Consider the following 15,452-nt stretch of genomic DNA (forward strand, 5'->3'; position numbering starts at 1 on the left):
GGTTGTTCTTTGCCCACTGATTTTCAGTGGGATTCGATGATCCCACTGGGTGGTGGCTCAGAAAACTCCCCTACAGTTTCAAAGTGTTTGAATCCTGAGAATATTATCCTGTTAGTCGTCTGTTAGTTGCAGAATCAATCATGCATGCTTTCATTTTTTAAGAGGAATCCACTCTGAACACTCACACCCCCCCCACCACTTACAGTATAAATCTTATCATATTTTCTTTGTCTTTAGCTCTGATGAAAGGTCATCCAGTCTCTCTCCACAGATGGTGTCAGACCTGCTGAGATTATCCAGTATTCTCTCTTTTTGTTTCACTCTCAACAGTGGCTGTTTCTCAAGTCTCTCATTCTAAATGTTATGTATTAATATCCATCGGTGCAGCATTGTGTGAAATATGATTAAAGTTACTGGCCAATAAATTAAATTTGCATCCAAAGCAGCTTTGGGACTGCAATTTGCATATACAAGGCACTTAATGCTTATTTTAGGTGGGTGTTTTGGTGGCTGGTGCCTTTCCAGGGAAATTATGTAGTGGGAGATTGTGGTCTAAAATATGGCTTCCCCAACACTAATTCCAGACTGAAAAAAGGCAAAGATAATATTAAATTTCTCCCTTATTTCTTTCTGTGAAAGTACAATTTTCCATCCCCGAATAGTTCGAGGAAAAAAACCGACCTGAGGAATCACCATGCAGAGAAAACAGGTTATGCCAGTCAGGAACAGGGATGGTGCCAAAGTATTTCTTCTTCCCAGTTTGTCCATCACAAAACATGCAACAATATAGGAAGGGATTTCCACTGCACCTGTCAATGGATATATTGTTATAGATAATGCATTATTCATACATAAGCAAGTACAGGAGTTGTTCAATAAGTCCACAGAAAGTTCTTTTAACAGATTATTTTTTCTTTCTCGTCCTTTCTTGATTTGTCTGTGCCACAGCTACTGATACTCTGATGAGAGTGTCCTGGTTTGATCCTTCCCTGCGGGAATTGCTCAGCCACCCCATGTAACACAGTTAAAATTCATTAACTCGCTAAGAGGGATCACAACCACACATAATAAATGTCAAGATTCAGACTTTTTAGTGATAACTTAGCATTCAAGCATTGATGAATTTATCTGCCTCAATCTTGTTTAATAAATACTATGACATTAACAAATTTATCAGGAGCTGAGAATGAAAAATACAAAAACATAAGTAGTAAGCCAGTTTTGTTAACTTCTATTATTTGGTGCCAAAACAAATACTGAAATATATAAAAGGGCTCTGATGCAGGGTACACACCTGAAACATAAATGTGAAATAAACCTGTCTTTTCTGTTTAAAGGCTTATTTACTGTTTTAAAGGAATTTTGACTGCTTAGATGGACAAAATAGCTGGAATTAAAGGAGTTAAGCTTGAGACAGATGCGTATAATGAAATGAAACAAAAAGTTGCACATTACACAGCCAATGAGGCAAATATTGTATTACATTCATGAACTATTTTATCCTTGCATGCAGACCACCTGCCAAAAAGCAAAATGACAGGAAAACTTATAGTAAATATATATTATGCTTGTAAATAGTTCATAGAAGTCAAACAATCCAACTAGACAAGTGAACACTTTTCCTCAAGAGTATTTTTAGAATTAAATCTGACTTGCAAACCCAGAGTTCTTTGCTTTTCTATACAGTTTTATTACTTCCATACTGGAGTACAATACTTTGCTTATCTAGTATGTTCAGAGGCATTTAAACCACTTCCATAATTCCATATAACCAAAGGGGGAACTTTTCCATTTAGGGAAGGAAATTGTCACCAGTTGCAATGGAAAGGTTTGTACTGTGAAAGTACTGACTGACCTCGAGAGGATTTTCCAACATGGGTCTGATTAGATACTGTACATTTCTGGCTTGGATTCGGTCTACAAGAGCCCACTTTTAGCCCGAAAACTATATAAAGCTGGTGAGTTTAAAGGGGTTTATAAACTGTTGCTGGGAAAATGTAGGAGCAAATTTGTTCCATTTCAGAAGCATACTTGGAAGTGCTGGCAGAGAAAGTGTAGCAAAGGAGTATTGTTCCCTTTAACATCTTAGGGCATCTTCCTCTCAGAAGCAATGCTCCAGTTGTTTGGCTAGTAGACAGCTGTCAGGATAAATGTAGTGTTAGATGTCCAGACAACCTGGAGGCAGATACAGAAAAAACTTTATTAGCCTCAGCAAGTCTGCCAGCACTGTTCCACAGCAAGAAGATGGGATAAATACTTCAGGTTAATGTAGCAGCAGATCTGGGGTGGGGTTTCATAAGGTTGACCAATATGGCTTCGGAGACCACTTCCATTTTTCTCCCAAGATGTTCTCTCACCTGTCTTCAGGCCAAAGGTTTCCGCTTCAACCTTCAGACTAGGTATAATCAGCATTCCTAGCATTGTCCATTTCTTGCCAAGTTTGATCATATCTGGAGTACAACCCCACTAGTCAGCTAAACCTAGCTCCACCGCTAGGCCAAGAATAAGTATCATCTAAACCTGGTACTCCTTGACTGAAGCTGCAAACACAATCCCCAGCTTAGAACTCTTTTCAAATTTCAAATGCATGAATATACTTCAGCTGGGCACATTTTATTTTGACATTTCAAACTGTAAAATGTATGTTGCAGGACCACAAAGCAAGTTTTACAAATAAACTACAGTGTGAATGTTCAATGACGCAGTCAGCGCATGGTGCAGGATGTCCACATCATACTGAATCCTCTATGTGTCAGCTTGGCTCAGTGTTGCACTCTCACCCCCAAATCAGGAAGTTATGGTTTCAAGCCCTAGACATAATCTACACTGACACACCAGTACAATGAGAGATCTGTACTGTCAGAAATACTGGACTAAATCTTACCAAAAAAATGGCAGAATGTTGGTTCTAGCGCAAAAAACAGCATATTCTGCCAACGGAGCAGGCACGTTTTTGGGCTGAATCTTATACCTCATTAGTATCGTCCCTGCTGCCATAAAACTTTTGAATGGACCTACCTTTTATTAAATTGATCTTTCTCTACACCCTATGACTGTAACACTACATTCTGCACCCTCTCCTTTCCTGCTCTATGAACGATATGCTTTGCCTGTATAGTGCGCAAGAAACAATACTTTTCACTGTATATACGTAACAACAATAAATCAAATCAAATTTTTATGTCCACGCGTTTCCCGTCGCTCCAGCAGTGCATTCCCTCCGACTCCTACTCACGGCTTATCTGCTGCAAGCACTGGGAAGCTCTCTATAAACGGCTCCCCAGCAGTCCCTTGCACTTGTTCCACAATGACTGCTGGGTAAGGCAGGCAAGAAGGCAGCACCACACTTTTCAAAAGGAGCCCTCAGAAGAATGCTTAATGGAATGGAGCAGAAGGGGGTACACTTTAGCCCCACTCCAGGAATCGGCCTTCCAGCAGCCTCACCACCTCCACCTCGGATGCAGTGGCAGCTGTGGTTAGTGCCAGCTCACTCCAGAAGAGGATGGAGGAACATTGTCGGAATAAGATGATATTCTTTGTTCAACCAGGGTAAGAGAACCATCCTCGGTTTCCTACTGGATCCCTTCCCACTCCCCCTGCACCTCCAACCCTTTCTCTCACTCAGCCACCTTGGGCTTTTGCCAATACTAAGTATCAGGTTCCCCCCTCCTTCCCACAATCATCATGTTCCCCTAGTAGAGGCCATGCTCCTCACTCTCCAACTCCCACCCAAGCCGCACACCTGCCACACTTCACTACCATCTTAAATGTCAATAACCTACAATCTTCCTCCCTGTGTCACTGTAGGACAAACTTGACCACAACAGGTGACCGCGGGCATAGGCAGCTGGAATCATACCCGAGCTGAAAACCCTCAAATGTTCTAGAAACACAGAAACCCTACAGTACAGAAAGAAGCCATTCGGCCCATCAAGTCCACACCGATCACAATCTCACCCAGGCCCTACCCCCATATCCCTACATATTTACCCACTAATCCCCTTAACCTACACATTTCAGGACACTAAGGGCAATTTTTTAGCATGGCCCATCAATCTAACCTGCACATCTTTGGACTGTGGGAGCAATATTCCATAGATAGGATGCAAGACTGGGCAGAGAACTGGCAGATGGACTTCAACGCAGATAAATGTGTAGTGGTCCATTTTGGCAGGATCAACGGGATGCAGGAGTACAATATCAAGGGTAGGAGTCTTAGCTGGGTTGAAGAGCAGAAGGATCTTGGGGTCCGGGTCCATAGGACTCTTAAATCGGCCTCGCAGGTGCAGGATGTGGTCAAGAAGGCGTATGGTGTACTGGCCTTCGTTAATCGAGGGATTGAGTTTAGGAGTCGGGAGGTAATGCTGCAACTTTCTAGGACCCTTGTCAGGCCCCACTTGGAGTACTGTGCGCAGTTCTGGTCGCCTCACTACAGGAAGGATGTGGAAGCTATTGAGAGGGTGCAGAGGAGATTTACAAGGATGTTGCCTGGATTGGGAGGCATGCCTAATGAAGATAGGTTGAGGAAGCTAGGTCTCTTCTCCCTGGAGAGACAAAGGTTGAGAGGCAACCTGATAGGGTAGATTCTCGGAGGCCATTTCCCAGGGCTGAAATGGTCACTACGAGAGGACACAGGTTTAAGGTGCTGGGAAGCAAGTACAGAGGAGATGTTAGGGGGAAGTTTTCCACTCAGAGGGTGGTGAGTGAGTGGAATCGGCTGCCGTCGGTGGTGGTAGAGGCAAACTCACTGGGGTCTTTTAAAAGACTTCTGGATGAGTATATGGGATTTAATGGGATTGGGAGTTACAGATAGTTCTATGGCTTGGTAGGTATAGATGTGATCGGCGCAACTTGTGGGCCAAAGGGTCTGTTTGTGCTGTAGTGTTCTATGTTCTATGTTCAAACCGGAGCATCCAGAGGAAACCCACGCAAACACAAGGAGGATGTGAAACTCCACACAGACAGTGACTCAAGCCGGGAATTGAACCCAGATCCCTGGAGCTGTGAAGCAGCAGTGCTAACCACTGTGCTACCATGCCGTACTGTTCTGAGGAGTCAGCCCTCAACCTGGCCAGGAAGGAGGAATATCCTACCTGCACTGCTGGTGAAGTGGAAAAGATGAGAATCCTCAACACATATATCAACATTCTGTTCCCTCCATTTACCCTGATGCCACGTGCCTTCTCTTGCAGGCCAGCCAGTGGAACAAACCAGGCCATCCTCACGCCCCCTGGACCCACCAGACTCCAGCAGTTCAGAGGGCAAGTTCTTCAACCCTACTGTGGAACAGGCGTCTTAGCTGTCACCCACACCCAGCACCAGTGCAGATAGTCACACCTTAATGGATCCAGTAAGTAGGCAGGCTTCTGGGTCACTCACTGAGCATCTCACAGCTGGAGATCCACAGAGGATGTAATAGTGTTTTACACAAATACCAATTGCTCTATCTTTGAACTTCTAAGCTTTGTCTTTATACACACAGACTGGTAAACTGGGCAGACACCTGGCAAGGAAATTTTAATGATGTGGGTATGCCGGCGTTGGACTGGCATAAACACAGTAAAAAGTCTGACAACACCAGGTTTTAGTCCAACCTATTTATTTGATAATATACTCACAAGCTTTCGGGGTTAGCCCCTTCGTCAGGTGAATGGAGAGTTCTGGCCTCAGACAGAGCATATAAAGCACAGACAGTTTAGAGATTACTGATTAGAATGCGAATCCTTACACCTAACCTGCTGTTCAAGACCTGAAGTGGCTGATAATGTGAGTGGAAGGAGCACTGATCACAGGTTAAAGAGATGTGTATTGTCTCCAGACAGTACAGTAAGTGAGGTTTTGCAAACCCAGGCAAGTCACGGGGGTTACAGATAGTGCGACATGAACCCAAGATCCCTGTTGAGACTGTCCTCATGTGTGCGAAACTTGGCTATCAGTCTCTGTTCAGCGACTCTGCGCTGTCGTGTGTCATGGCAAACACGGGACACAGTGGACAGAGTACCCTTCGTCCAGTACTTCCCCGGAGCGGAGAAGCTACGACATCTTCTCCGGAGTCTTCAACATATCATTGATGAAGACGAACATCTCGCCAGGGCTATCCCCACACCCCCACTTCTTGCCTTCAGACAACCACACAACCTCAAACAGACCATTGTTCGCAGCAAACTACCCAGCCTTCAGGAGAACAGTGACCACAATACCACACAACCCTGCCACAGCAAGCTCTGCAAGACATGCCGGATCATCGACATGGATACCATCATCACACGTGAGAATACCATCCACCAGGTACATGGTAAATACTCTTGCAACTTGGCCAACATTGTCTACCTGATACGTTGCAAGAAAGGATGTCCCGAAGCATGGTACATTGGGGAGACCATGCAGACACTACGACAACGGATGAATGAACATCGCTCAACAGTCACCAGACAAGACTGTTCCCTTCCTGTTGGCGAACACTTCAGTGGTCACGGGCATTCAGCCTCTGACCGTCGGGTAAGCGTTCTCCAAGGAGGCCTTCACAACACACGACAGCGCAGAGTCGCTGAACAGAGACTGATAGCCAAGTTCCGCACACATGAGGACGGTCTCAACAGGGATCTTGGGTTCATGTCGCACTATCTGTAACCCCCGTGACTTGCCTGGGTTTGCAAAACCTCACTTGCTGTACTGTCTGGAGACAATACACATCTCTTTAACCTGTGATCAGTGCTCCTTCCACTCACATTGTCGGCCACTTCAGGTCTTGAACAGCAGGTTAGGTGTAAGGATTCGCATTCTAATCAGTAATCTCTAAACTGTCTGTGCTTTATATGCTCTGTCTGAGGCCAGAACTCTCCATTCACCTGACGAAGGGGCTAACCCCGAAAGCTTGTGAGTATATTATCAAATAAATAGGTTGGACTAAAACCTGGTGTTGTCAGACTTTTTACTAAGGAAATTTTAACGCAGAGAAATGTGGAGAGATACATTTTGGTAGGAAGAATGAGGAGCAGCAATACAAATTAAGTGGTACAATTTTAAAGGGCTGCAGGAAGATAAAGACTTACCATGTGTCTGCCCATTTCACCATGTTTACACATTCTCTTGTAATCAATTAGTATCCCTTTCACTGCTTACCCATTCTGAGTTTTGTACCATTTGTAATGCTTAAAATGATACCTTGGTGGTGTATATCTTTGGAGGTGGCAGGACAAGTTGAGACGCTGCTAAAACGTTGTGCAATAAATCAAGGCACAGAGCACAAAAGCAAGGATGTTATGCTGAATCTTTATAAAATACTGGTTATACCCAGTTGGGATAATTCTGGACACCACACTTCAGAAAGGAGTCAACGCCTTGGGGAAAGTCAAGAGGGGAATGACGAGAATAGAATCGAGGATGAAACATTTGTTATGTGGAGAGACTAGAAAAGCCAGAGTTGGTTTGGTTAAGAACATAAGAAATAAGTGTACTATGAAGTCTCACAATACCAGGTTAAAGTCCAACAGGTTTGTTTGGTAGCACGAGCTTTCAGAGCACTGATCCCTCATCAAGGATCCTTCATCCTTCAGTGCTCCAAAAGCTCGTGTTACCAAATAAACATGTTGGACTTTAACCTGGTGTTGCGAGACTTCTTACTGTGCCACCCCAGTCCAACGCCGGCATCTCCACATCATAAGAAACAGGAGTAAACCACATAGCTTCTTGAGCATGCTCACCATCCAATACGATTGTGGCTGATCTTTTGCCTCAGTTCTACATAGAAACATAGAAGATAGCAGCAGAGAGGCCATTTGGCCCTTTGAGGCTGCACCACCATTCATTATGATCATGGCTGATTATCCAACTCAATAGCCTAATCCTGTTTTTTTCCCCTATAACCTTTGATCCCACTTGCCCCAAGTGCTATATCCAGCTTCCTCTTGAATACATTCAATGTTTTTGCATCAAGTACTTCCTGTGGTAATGAATTCCATCGGCTCATTATTCTCTGGGTGAAGAAATGTCTCCTCAGCTGTGTCCTAAATGGTCTACCCTGAATCCTCAGACTGTGACCGCTGGTTCTGGACTCCCCCATCATTGGGAACATCCTCCCTGCATCTAACCTGTTTGGACCTGTTAGAATTTTAAGTTTCATAAAGATTCCACCCCCCCCCCGCCACCTCATTCATCTGAACTCCAGCAAAAACAATCCTAACCTAGCCAATCTCTCCTCATACATCAGTCCAGCCATCCCCAGAATCAACCTAGTACCTACTACCCATATCCCTCAATCCCCTGAGATTAAAAATGTATCCATCCTAGCATACAATATATTCAATGATGGAGCAACCAGCAGATTGCATGGAGAAGGTTCAAGAGAAACTTGTTAAAAGTGTTCAAAACCTTGAAGGACTTTGATAGTGAATGGAGGGAAACTATTTCTAGAGATGGAACAGTTGGTAACCATAGAATATAGGTGTAAGGCAAGTGGTGAAAGAATCAGAGGAGGCATGAGGGAAAAAATAATTATGCAGCAAAATTATGATGATCAGGAAAATACTGCCTGAAATAGTGGTGGAAGCAGATTCAATCGTAACTTTCAAAAGTGAACTGGATAAATACTTGAACATATGTTTGAACATATATTCAGTTTCCTTTCAAAATTTTTATTGCTGTGAACTGGGCAAAGAGTAGGGAAATTGGACTAATTAGAAGTCTTTTGAAGGGCCAGCACAGACAAGATGGGCTGAATGGCTTCAATCTGTGCCATTTTATGATATTTTTGATTCTATGTACAGATCCTCACCAAACCACGCAGAGATATCAAAAAGGTTGCTGGGGTGGAAACATCAAGGTGGTAACTTTTCCGAGTTTGGAATTAAGCCACATTGTTGGGACAGAAAAGAAGAGGGACAAAGATACAACTAACTTTGGAATTGCCTGATGCTGACAATGAATGACAAAGTATTCCCTTGCCCAGCATTCCTACACTTCTTCCTGGTGAACACAAGAAAAAGTATATATCGTAGAAGAAAGAAGATACTGCAACTGGATTCCAGTTTCATTCCAGGTTTCTGCTTACACTGCAGAGACATGAAATTTATATAAATGAGATAAGATCTATTGATAGAGGTGTCTGTTTCTTTGCCATATGCCCCTGGTGTGTGGATTACAGTATAAATTTCATAATACATTTTAGTGTGTCTGGAGTGAGGGAGGAGGGCTAAGTAACTTTCAACATTCCGTATACTAATGCTAGCACTTGAGATGTAACATTTGGAAGAATAGTCACAAGGCTTCTATTCTTAGCAAGTTTGGAACATAAATGGGCCAATTATAAGCAGAGGGAGAGTAATGTGTAAAGAGCAATTTGCTGATTGATGCGTAAGCACATATGTAGGTATGGCCAGCAAACTATGAAAGTTCAAACTCCCAATATCAGAAATAAGATTAATGCCTGGTAGGAATCTCTGAAAACGCAACTGCCCCTTGAACAGAAAATTTGATGAAAGCATTAAAGCAGTTTGAGCAAAGTTAAATGTTTGTGATATCCAATCATCTTCAACAGATTCAGGCTGTTAGTGGGATTTTGTCAGTTTCTCAGGCTGGCAAAGTGTGAGCCATTTGTTATATCTCCACTCCCTTTTAGAAAATCTTGCACATTTGTGCTTCCAAATCTAAACAAGTTAGGAAGAACAGCAAGCTGAAAAATCACTGAAAAAAAACCCAAGTCATAAGTGGCCTTGTGTTATTATAAATAGCTTGAAAATTGGTGCTTGGCTGTCTCCAGAATAAAAACAGATAGATACTGATTTAGGACTATCAATTGTTGATCTTTCTTTAGTCATGCCTTAAATAAAATAGCTAAACAGATGGTAAATTCCCATATCCACCCTCAGTTATGTTCATTGTTCATGTTAAAGGAAAAGGCAATTAGGCTAATAATCTGCTTAGATAAAAATAAGTTGACAGTTTTTAAGTACAATTAGTATGGTCGCGTCATTAAAAAAGGTTTTGTTTTCAAAACAGGAAACAAAATTAGAGCAACAATGGTTTTGGAGCTGAAAATAAGAGGCATCTGATTAAGCAAGAATTCTGAAAAGGTGATTAAAAGCAAGTCTGACTCCTGGAAAGCCTCTGACAAGAGTGTACGTCGACAGTAAAAGAGTGTGGCAAAACGGTAACTAATTGTTTAGGACAGTTACTCAGAAGGGAGTCTCAGTACTATTGTTACTGAAGAGATGGAGTAGAGGTTCTGAATTCTAATCCCTTTCTGGCCAGGTAACCTGTGGCTGGGGTTTCAGTCACTCGGAGTACAAAAGCAGCTCTCTTGCATAATGCATTAATCCATGTTGCATTAATCACAGAGCAATTTTAGCTAATGTTCCAAATCTGTTGTGTCACTGAATAGTAAAACATTGTGGAATAATAGTAGATTTTACTCAACAGTTATTGTTGAAATTGCCATCAATTGTCAAAAGGCTACCGTGGAAGATACCAAGTTGAAATCAGGGGCTTTCCCACGTTTCTTATACTTTACCATTTGTTATGACAGAATTTCAAAGTCCAATGGGAAATAAATCCTTTAATAAATGTAATGTGATTGTTACAATTTAACATCTACACAACCATACAGTCACAACAAAGGATATACTGTATTACCTTCTTGACTGAAGAAAATGTTATACGATGAACCAATGATTTAAAATAGGCACAGAGGTTTACAATGCTTTTGTTTTAGAAACAAACTTGAAGAACCACAGAAAATTTATAACACGGAAGGATGCCATTCAGCCTATTTTGTCCATACCAGCCCAAGGACACCCTTTCTAATCCCACCTTTCTGAATCTAGCACATTATCCTATGCTTACAGCGCATAAGGTGCAAATCCAGCTACTTTTTTTTAAAAAAGAGTTTAGGATCTCTGCCTCTACCACCAACTCAGGCAGCAAAATCCAGACACACACCACCCTTTGCATAGAAAAGTTCTTCCTTGTATCCCCCTACACCCACTGCCATTTATCTTGAATGCTTACCTGAAGATCAGAGGCTGAATGCCCATGACTGCTAAAGTGTTCCCCAACAGGAAGAAAACACTCCTGCCTGGTGATTGTCAAGGGGTGTTCATTCATCTATTGTTGTAGCGTATGCATGGTCTCCCCAATGTACCATGCTTTGGGACATCCTTTACTGCAGCGTACCAGGTAGACAATGTTGGCCGAGTTGCAAGATTATGTACCATGTACCTGGTGGATGGTGTTCTCACATGAGATGATGGCATGCGTGTCGATGGTCCGGCACGTCTTGCAGAGGTTGCTGTGGCAGGGTTGTGTGGTGTCGTGGTCACTGTTCTCCTGAAGGTTGGGTAGTTTGCTGCGGACAATGGTCTGTCTGAGGTTGTGCAGTTATTTGAAGGCAAGAATGGGGGTGGTCTTGGCGAGATGTTTGTCTTCATCAATGACATGATATGTTGAAGGCTCCGGAGAAGATGTTATAGCTTCTCTGCTCCGGGGAAGTACTGGACAACAAAGGGTACTCTTTCCACAGTGTCCTGTGTTTGTCTTCTGAGGAGGTTGGTGTGGTTTTTCGCTGTGGCACATCGGAACTGTCGATACATGAGTTGAGTGCCATATCCTGTTCTTATGAGGGCATCTTTCAGCGTTTGGGGGTGTCTGTTGTGATCCTTCTCATCTGAGCACATCCTGCATATATGGAGTGCTCGTGCATAGGGGATGGCTTCTTTAATGTGTTTAGCATGGAAGCTGGAGAAGTGGAGCATTGAGAGGTTATCCATGGGCTTATGGTACAGTGAAGTGCAGAAGTGACCGTCCTTTATGGAGATGTGTGTGTCCAAGAATGTAACCGATTCCAGAGAGTAGTTCCATTGTGAGTCTGATGGTAGGGTGGAACTTATTGATGTCATCATATAATTGTTCCAGTGATTGTTCACTATGAATCCAAAGGAGATGTATCTAGTGTATAGCATTGGTAGAAGGTCCTGTGTGGTGAAGAGGTCTTGTTCAAAACTGTGCATGAAGATGCTGGCATATTAAGGTGTGAATTTGGTCCCCATGGCTGTTCCGTGTGTCTGGATGAAGAACTGGTTGTTCAAGGTGAAGACATTGTGGTCCAAGATGAAGTGTATGAGTTGTAAAATTACATCTGGAGATTGGCAGTTGTCGGTGTTGAGCACTGAGGCAGTTGCAGCAATGCCATCGTTGTGCAGGATGTAGGTGTAGAGTGCCAAGACATCTGTTGTGACAAGGAGTGCTCCTAATTCAACTGCTCCACGTGTGCTGAGTTTCTGTAGGAAGTCTGTAGTGTGGCGACAAAAGCTGGGGGTTCTTTGTACAGTGGGTTTCAGGATGCCCTCAACATAGCCGGAGAGGTTCTTGCACAGTGTCCCATTGCCTGACATGATGAGACAGCTGGGTGTGTTGGCCTTGTGTATCTTTGGGAGGCAGTAGAGATCTCCAACGCGGGGAGTAGGTGGGATGAGAGCAAGGAGGGTGATCTGAAGGTCCGGATCAAAGGTCTTGATCAGACTGTTGAGTTGACGGGTGTGTTCTTTGGTCAGACTTGCAAGTAACTGCCTGTAATATTCATCGTGGTTCAGTTGTCGGTACACTTCTTTGCAGTAATCTGTTCTGTTCAGTATGATAATGGCTCCTCCTTTGTCTGCTGGTTTGATGTCAATGTTGTGGTTGGTCTTGAGAGCGCAGATGGTGTTGTGTTGTGCTTGGGTGACGTTCGGGACTGTCTTGAGTGCGGCTGATGAAATCTAGCATTGATGCACTTCCTGATGACTTGGGCATACATAGAAACCAGAGAAAATTTACAGCTCAGAAACAGGCCTTCTGGCCCTTCTTGTCTGTGCTGAACCACTTTTTGCCGAGTCCCACTGACCTGCACTTGGACCATATCCCGCCACACCCCTCTCATCCATGTACCTGTCCAAGTTTTTCTTAAATGTTAAAAGTGACCCCGCATTTACCACTTTACCCAGCAGCTCATTCCACACTCCCACCACTCTCTGCGCGAAGAAACTTTTCTCCTTTCACCCTTAACCCATGCCCTCTGGTTTTTTTCTCCCCTAGCCTCAATGGAAAAAGCCTGTTTGCATTCACTCTATCTATACCCATCAAAATCTTATACACCTCTATCAAATCTCCCCTCATTCTTCTACACGCCAGGGAATAAAGTCCTAACCTGTTCAATCTCTCTCTGTAACTCAGCTTCTCAAGTCCCAGCAACATCCTCGTGAACCTTCTCTGTACTCTTTCAACCTTATTTACATCCTTCCTGTAACTAGGTGACCAAAACTCTACACAATACTCTAAGTTTGGCCTCACCAATGCCTTATATAACCTTACCATAACACTCCAACTTTTATACTCGATACTCTGATTTATAAAGGCCAATGTACCGAAAGCACTCTTTACAACCCTATCCACCTGTGACGTCACTTTTAGTGAATTCTGTACCTGAGATCCCTCTGTTCAACTGCACTCTTCAGAGTCCTACCATTTACCCTGTATGTTCTACTTTGGTTTGTCCTTCCAAATTGCAATACCTCACATTTGGCTGCGTTAAATTCCATTTGCCATTTTTTGGTCCATTTTTCTAGTTGGTCCAAATCCCTCTGCAAGCTTTGAAAACCTTCCTCACTGTCCACTATGCCTCCAATCTTTGTATCATCAGCAAATTTGCTGATCCAATTTACCACATTATCATCCAGATCATAGATATAGATGACAAACAACAATAGACCCAACACCGATCCCACCACTAGTCACAGGCCTCCACTCAGAGAAGCAATCCTCCACAACCACTCTCTGGCTTCTTCCATTGAGCCAATGTCTAATCCAATTTACTACCTCCCCATGTACACCTAGCGACTGAACCTTCCTAACTGACCTCCCATGAGAGACCTTATCAAAGGCCTTGCTAAAATCCAGGTAGACAACATCCACCGCCTTCCCTTCATCCACTTTCCTGGTAACCTCCTCAAAAAACTCTAATATAGAAACCATAGAAAATTTACATGTCAAGTCGAGGGCAGCGGCCTTCTGGAGAAGTCCAATTCGACTCTTTCCTCTTCGATTGCTGCACCGTGGATCTCTCTATTGGCTGTTCTGGTTCATTGGTTATCTCATTGTGTTCGCTGTTGGTGTCTTGGGGTTTGTAGAAGAACTCCCACAGCCTTGATCACCTAATGAATTCCTCTGTGTCAACGAATTCTCCACCAAGGGAAGCAATTTCAACCTATCCACTCTCTCTTCCCCTCTTAATTTTGTACACATCTATCACGTCACTGCTCAGCCTTCTTTGTCCCTAGAAAAAATAACCTCAACCTATCCAATCTCTCCTCACAGCCACACTTTTCTACCTCTGGTAACATTCTTATAAACCACCTCTGCACTCTCTCCAAAGCAATTATGTTCTTCCTATAACATGGTGACCAGAACTGCATGCAATATTCTAGTTGTGGCTTCACCAGTATTTTATACAATTCCAACATTATGGTCCTGATTTTAGCATTGTGTTGCATTTGCATGCATTTAAATTGACTTAATGGGCTGAATGCCCAACTTTACTGGCACTTCCTCCTTCACCACTGCGTTCGCCCATCCAGAATCAGCACGAAACAGGTATGCTCCATAAAAGTCCAATTCGGGATCTCCAGTTAGTGAAGAGATAGGTGCCTAGTGTCCGACAGCTCTCTGCTTGAGATCGGCGGTGTGGGGGAAGTGGGGGCAAGAAGAGGAGTTTGCCTGAGATCCATGAGGGAGAAAGGGGAGGGGGGAAGTGGGTTGGCATCAGCCTGGGTGGTGGGGCGTGGGGGATAAGGGTGTTAGTAATATTGTGGGGGTGTGGCAATGTCTGTGGGGGCCGGGGGAGGCATTATCCGGCCCAGGAGCAATGTGGCAGGGAAGCAGTATTCTATCTTTTTTTTGCACATGCACATTTGAGGCACCGATCGGACCTGCAAGATTTCAGGTGCGTTACGCCCCACCCACAGACTTCTACAGCACGATTTGGAATCACTGATATTTCAGGCAGAGTGCATATGGGGCACCTGAGAACGGGTCTAAAAGTCGGATCTGAAACACTCCCAGTTTCAAGTCTAACACTTAAAATCAAAATGATAAAATAGGGCCCTATATCCTTATTTTTATCTTCTGAAGCTCTGCCAATGAAGGAGAGCTTTCCATATGCTTTCCTTACACGCTTGTCTACTTACACTGCTGCCTTTAGGGATCTGTTTACTTGTATGCCAAGATCTCTCAGTTCAACTACCCTCAGTATATTCCCATTTATTGTGTATTTGTGATAACTGTTTTACCTCACACTTCTCTACATTAAAATCCATCTGCCTCTTTACCGCCCCTCCACCAACCCATTTATATTGTTTTGTAGATTATAGCTATCCTCTACACTATCGACTAATCTGCCAATCTTTGTGTTGTCTGCACGTTTTCCA

The 15,452-nt window shown here is 43.5% G+C and overlaps 1 protein-coding gene across 2 annotated transcripts in view; it reads right to left on the reverse strand.

The window, feature by feature from the left end:
- The window catches only part of slc22a16 (solute carrier family 22 member 16), a 114,858-nt gene that overhangs the window by 17,534 nt on the left and 81,872 nt on the right, over positions 1-15,452 (reverse strand). For both annotated transcript variants that reach the window (XM_080192901.1, XM_080192902.1), the window contains one exon: positions 682-809. In XM_080192901.1, coding sequence (XP_080049027.1) covers positions 682-809 — 128 coding nt within the window. The remainder of the gene's footprint in view (positions 1-681; positions 810-15,452) is intronic.

The sequence above is a fragment of the Carcharhinus amblyrhynchos genome, chromosome 7 (genome assembly GCF_965287045.1).
Source record: "Carcharhinus amblyrhynchos chromosome 7, sCarAmb.v2.hapA, whole genome shotgun sequence".
Taxonomy (NCBI): Eukaryota; Metazoa; Chordata; class Chondrichthyes; order Carcharhiniformes; family Carcharhinidae; genus Carcharhinus; species Carcharhinus amblyrhynchos.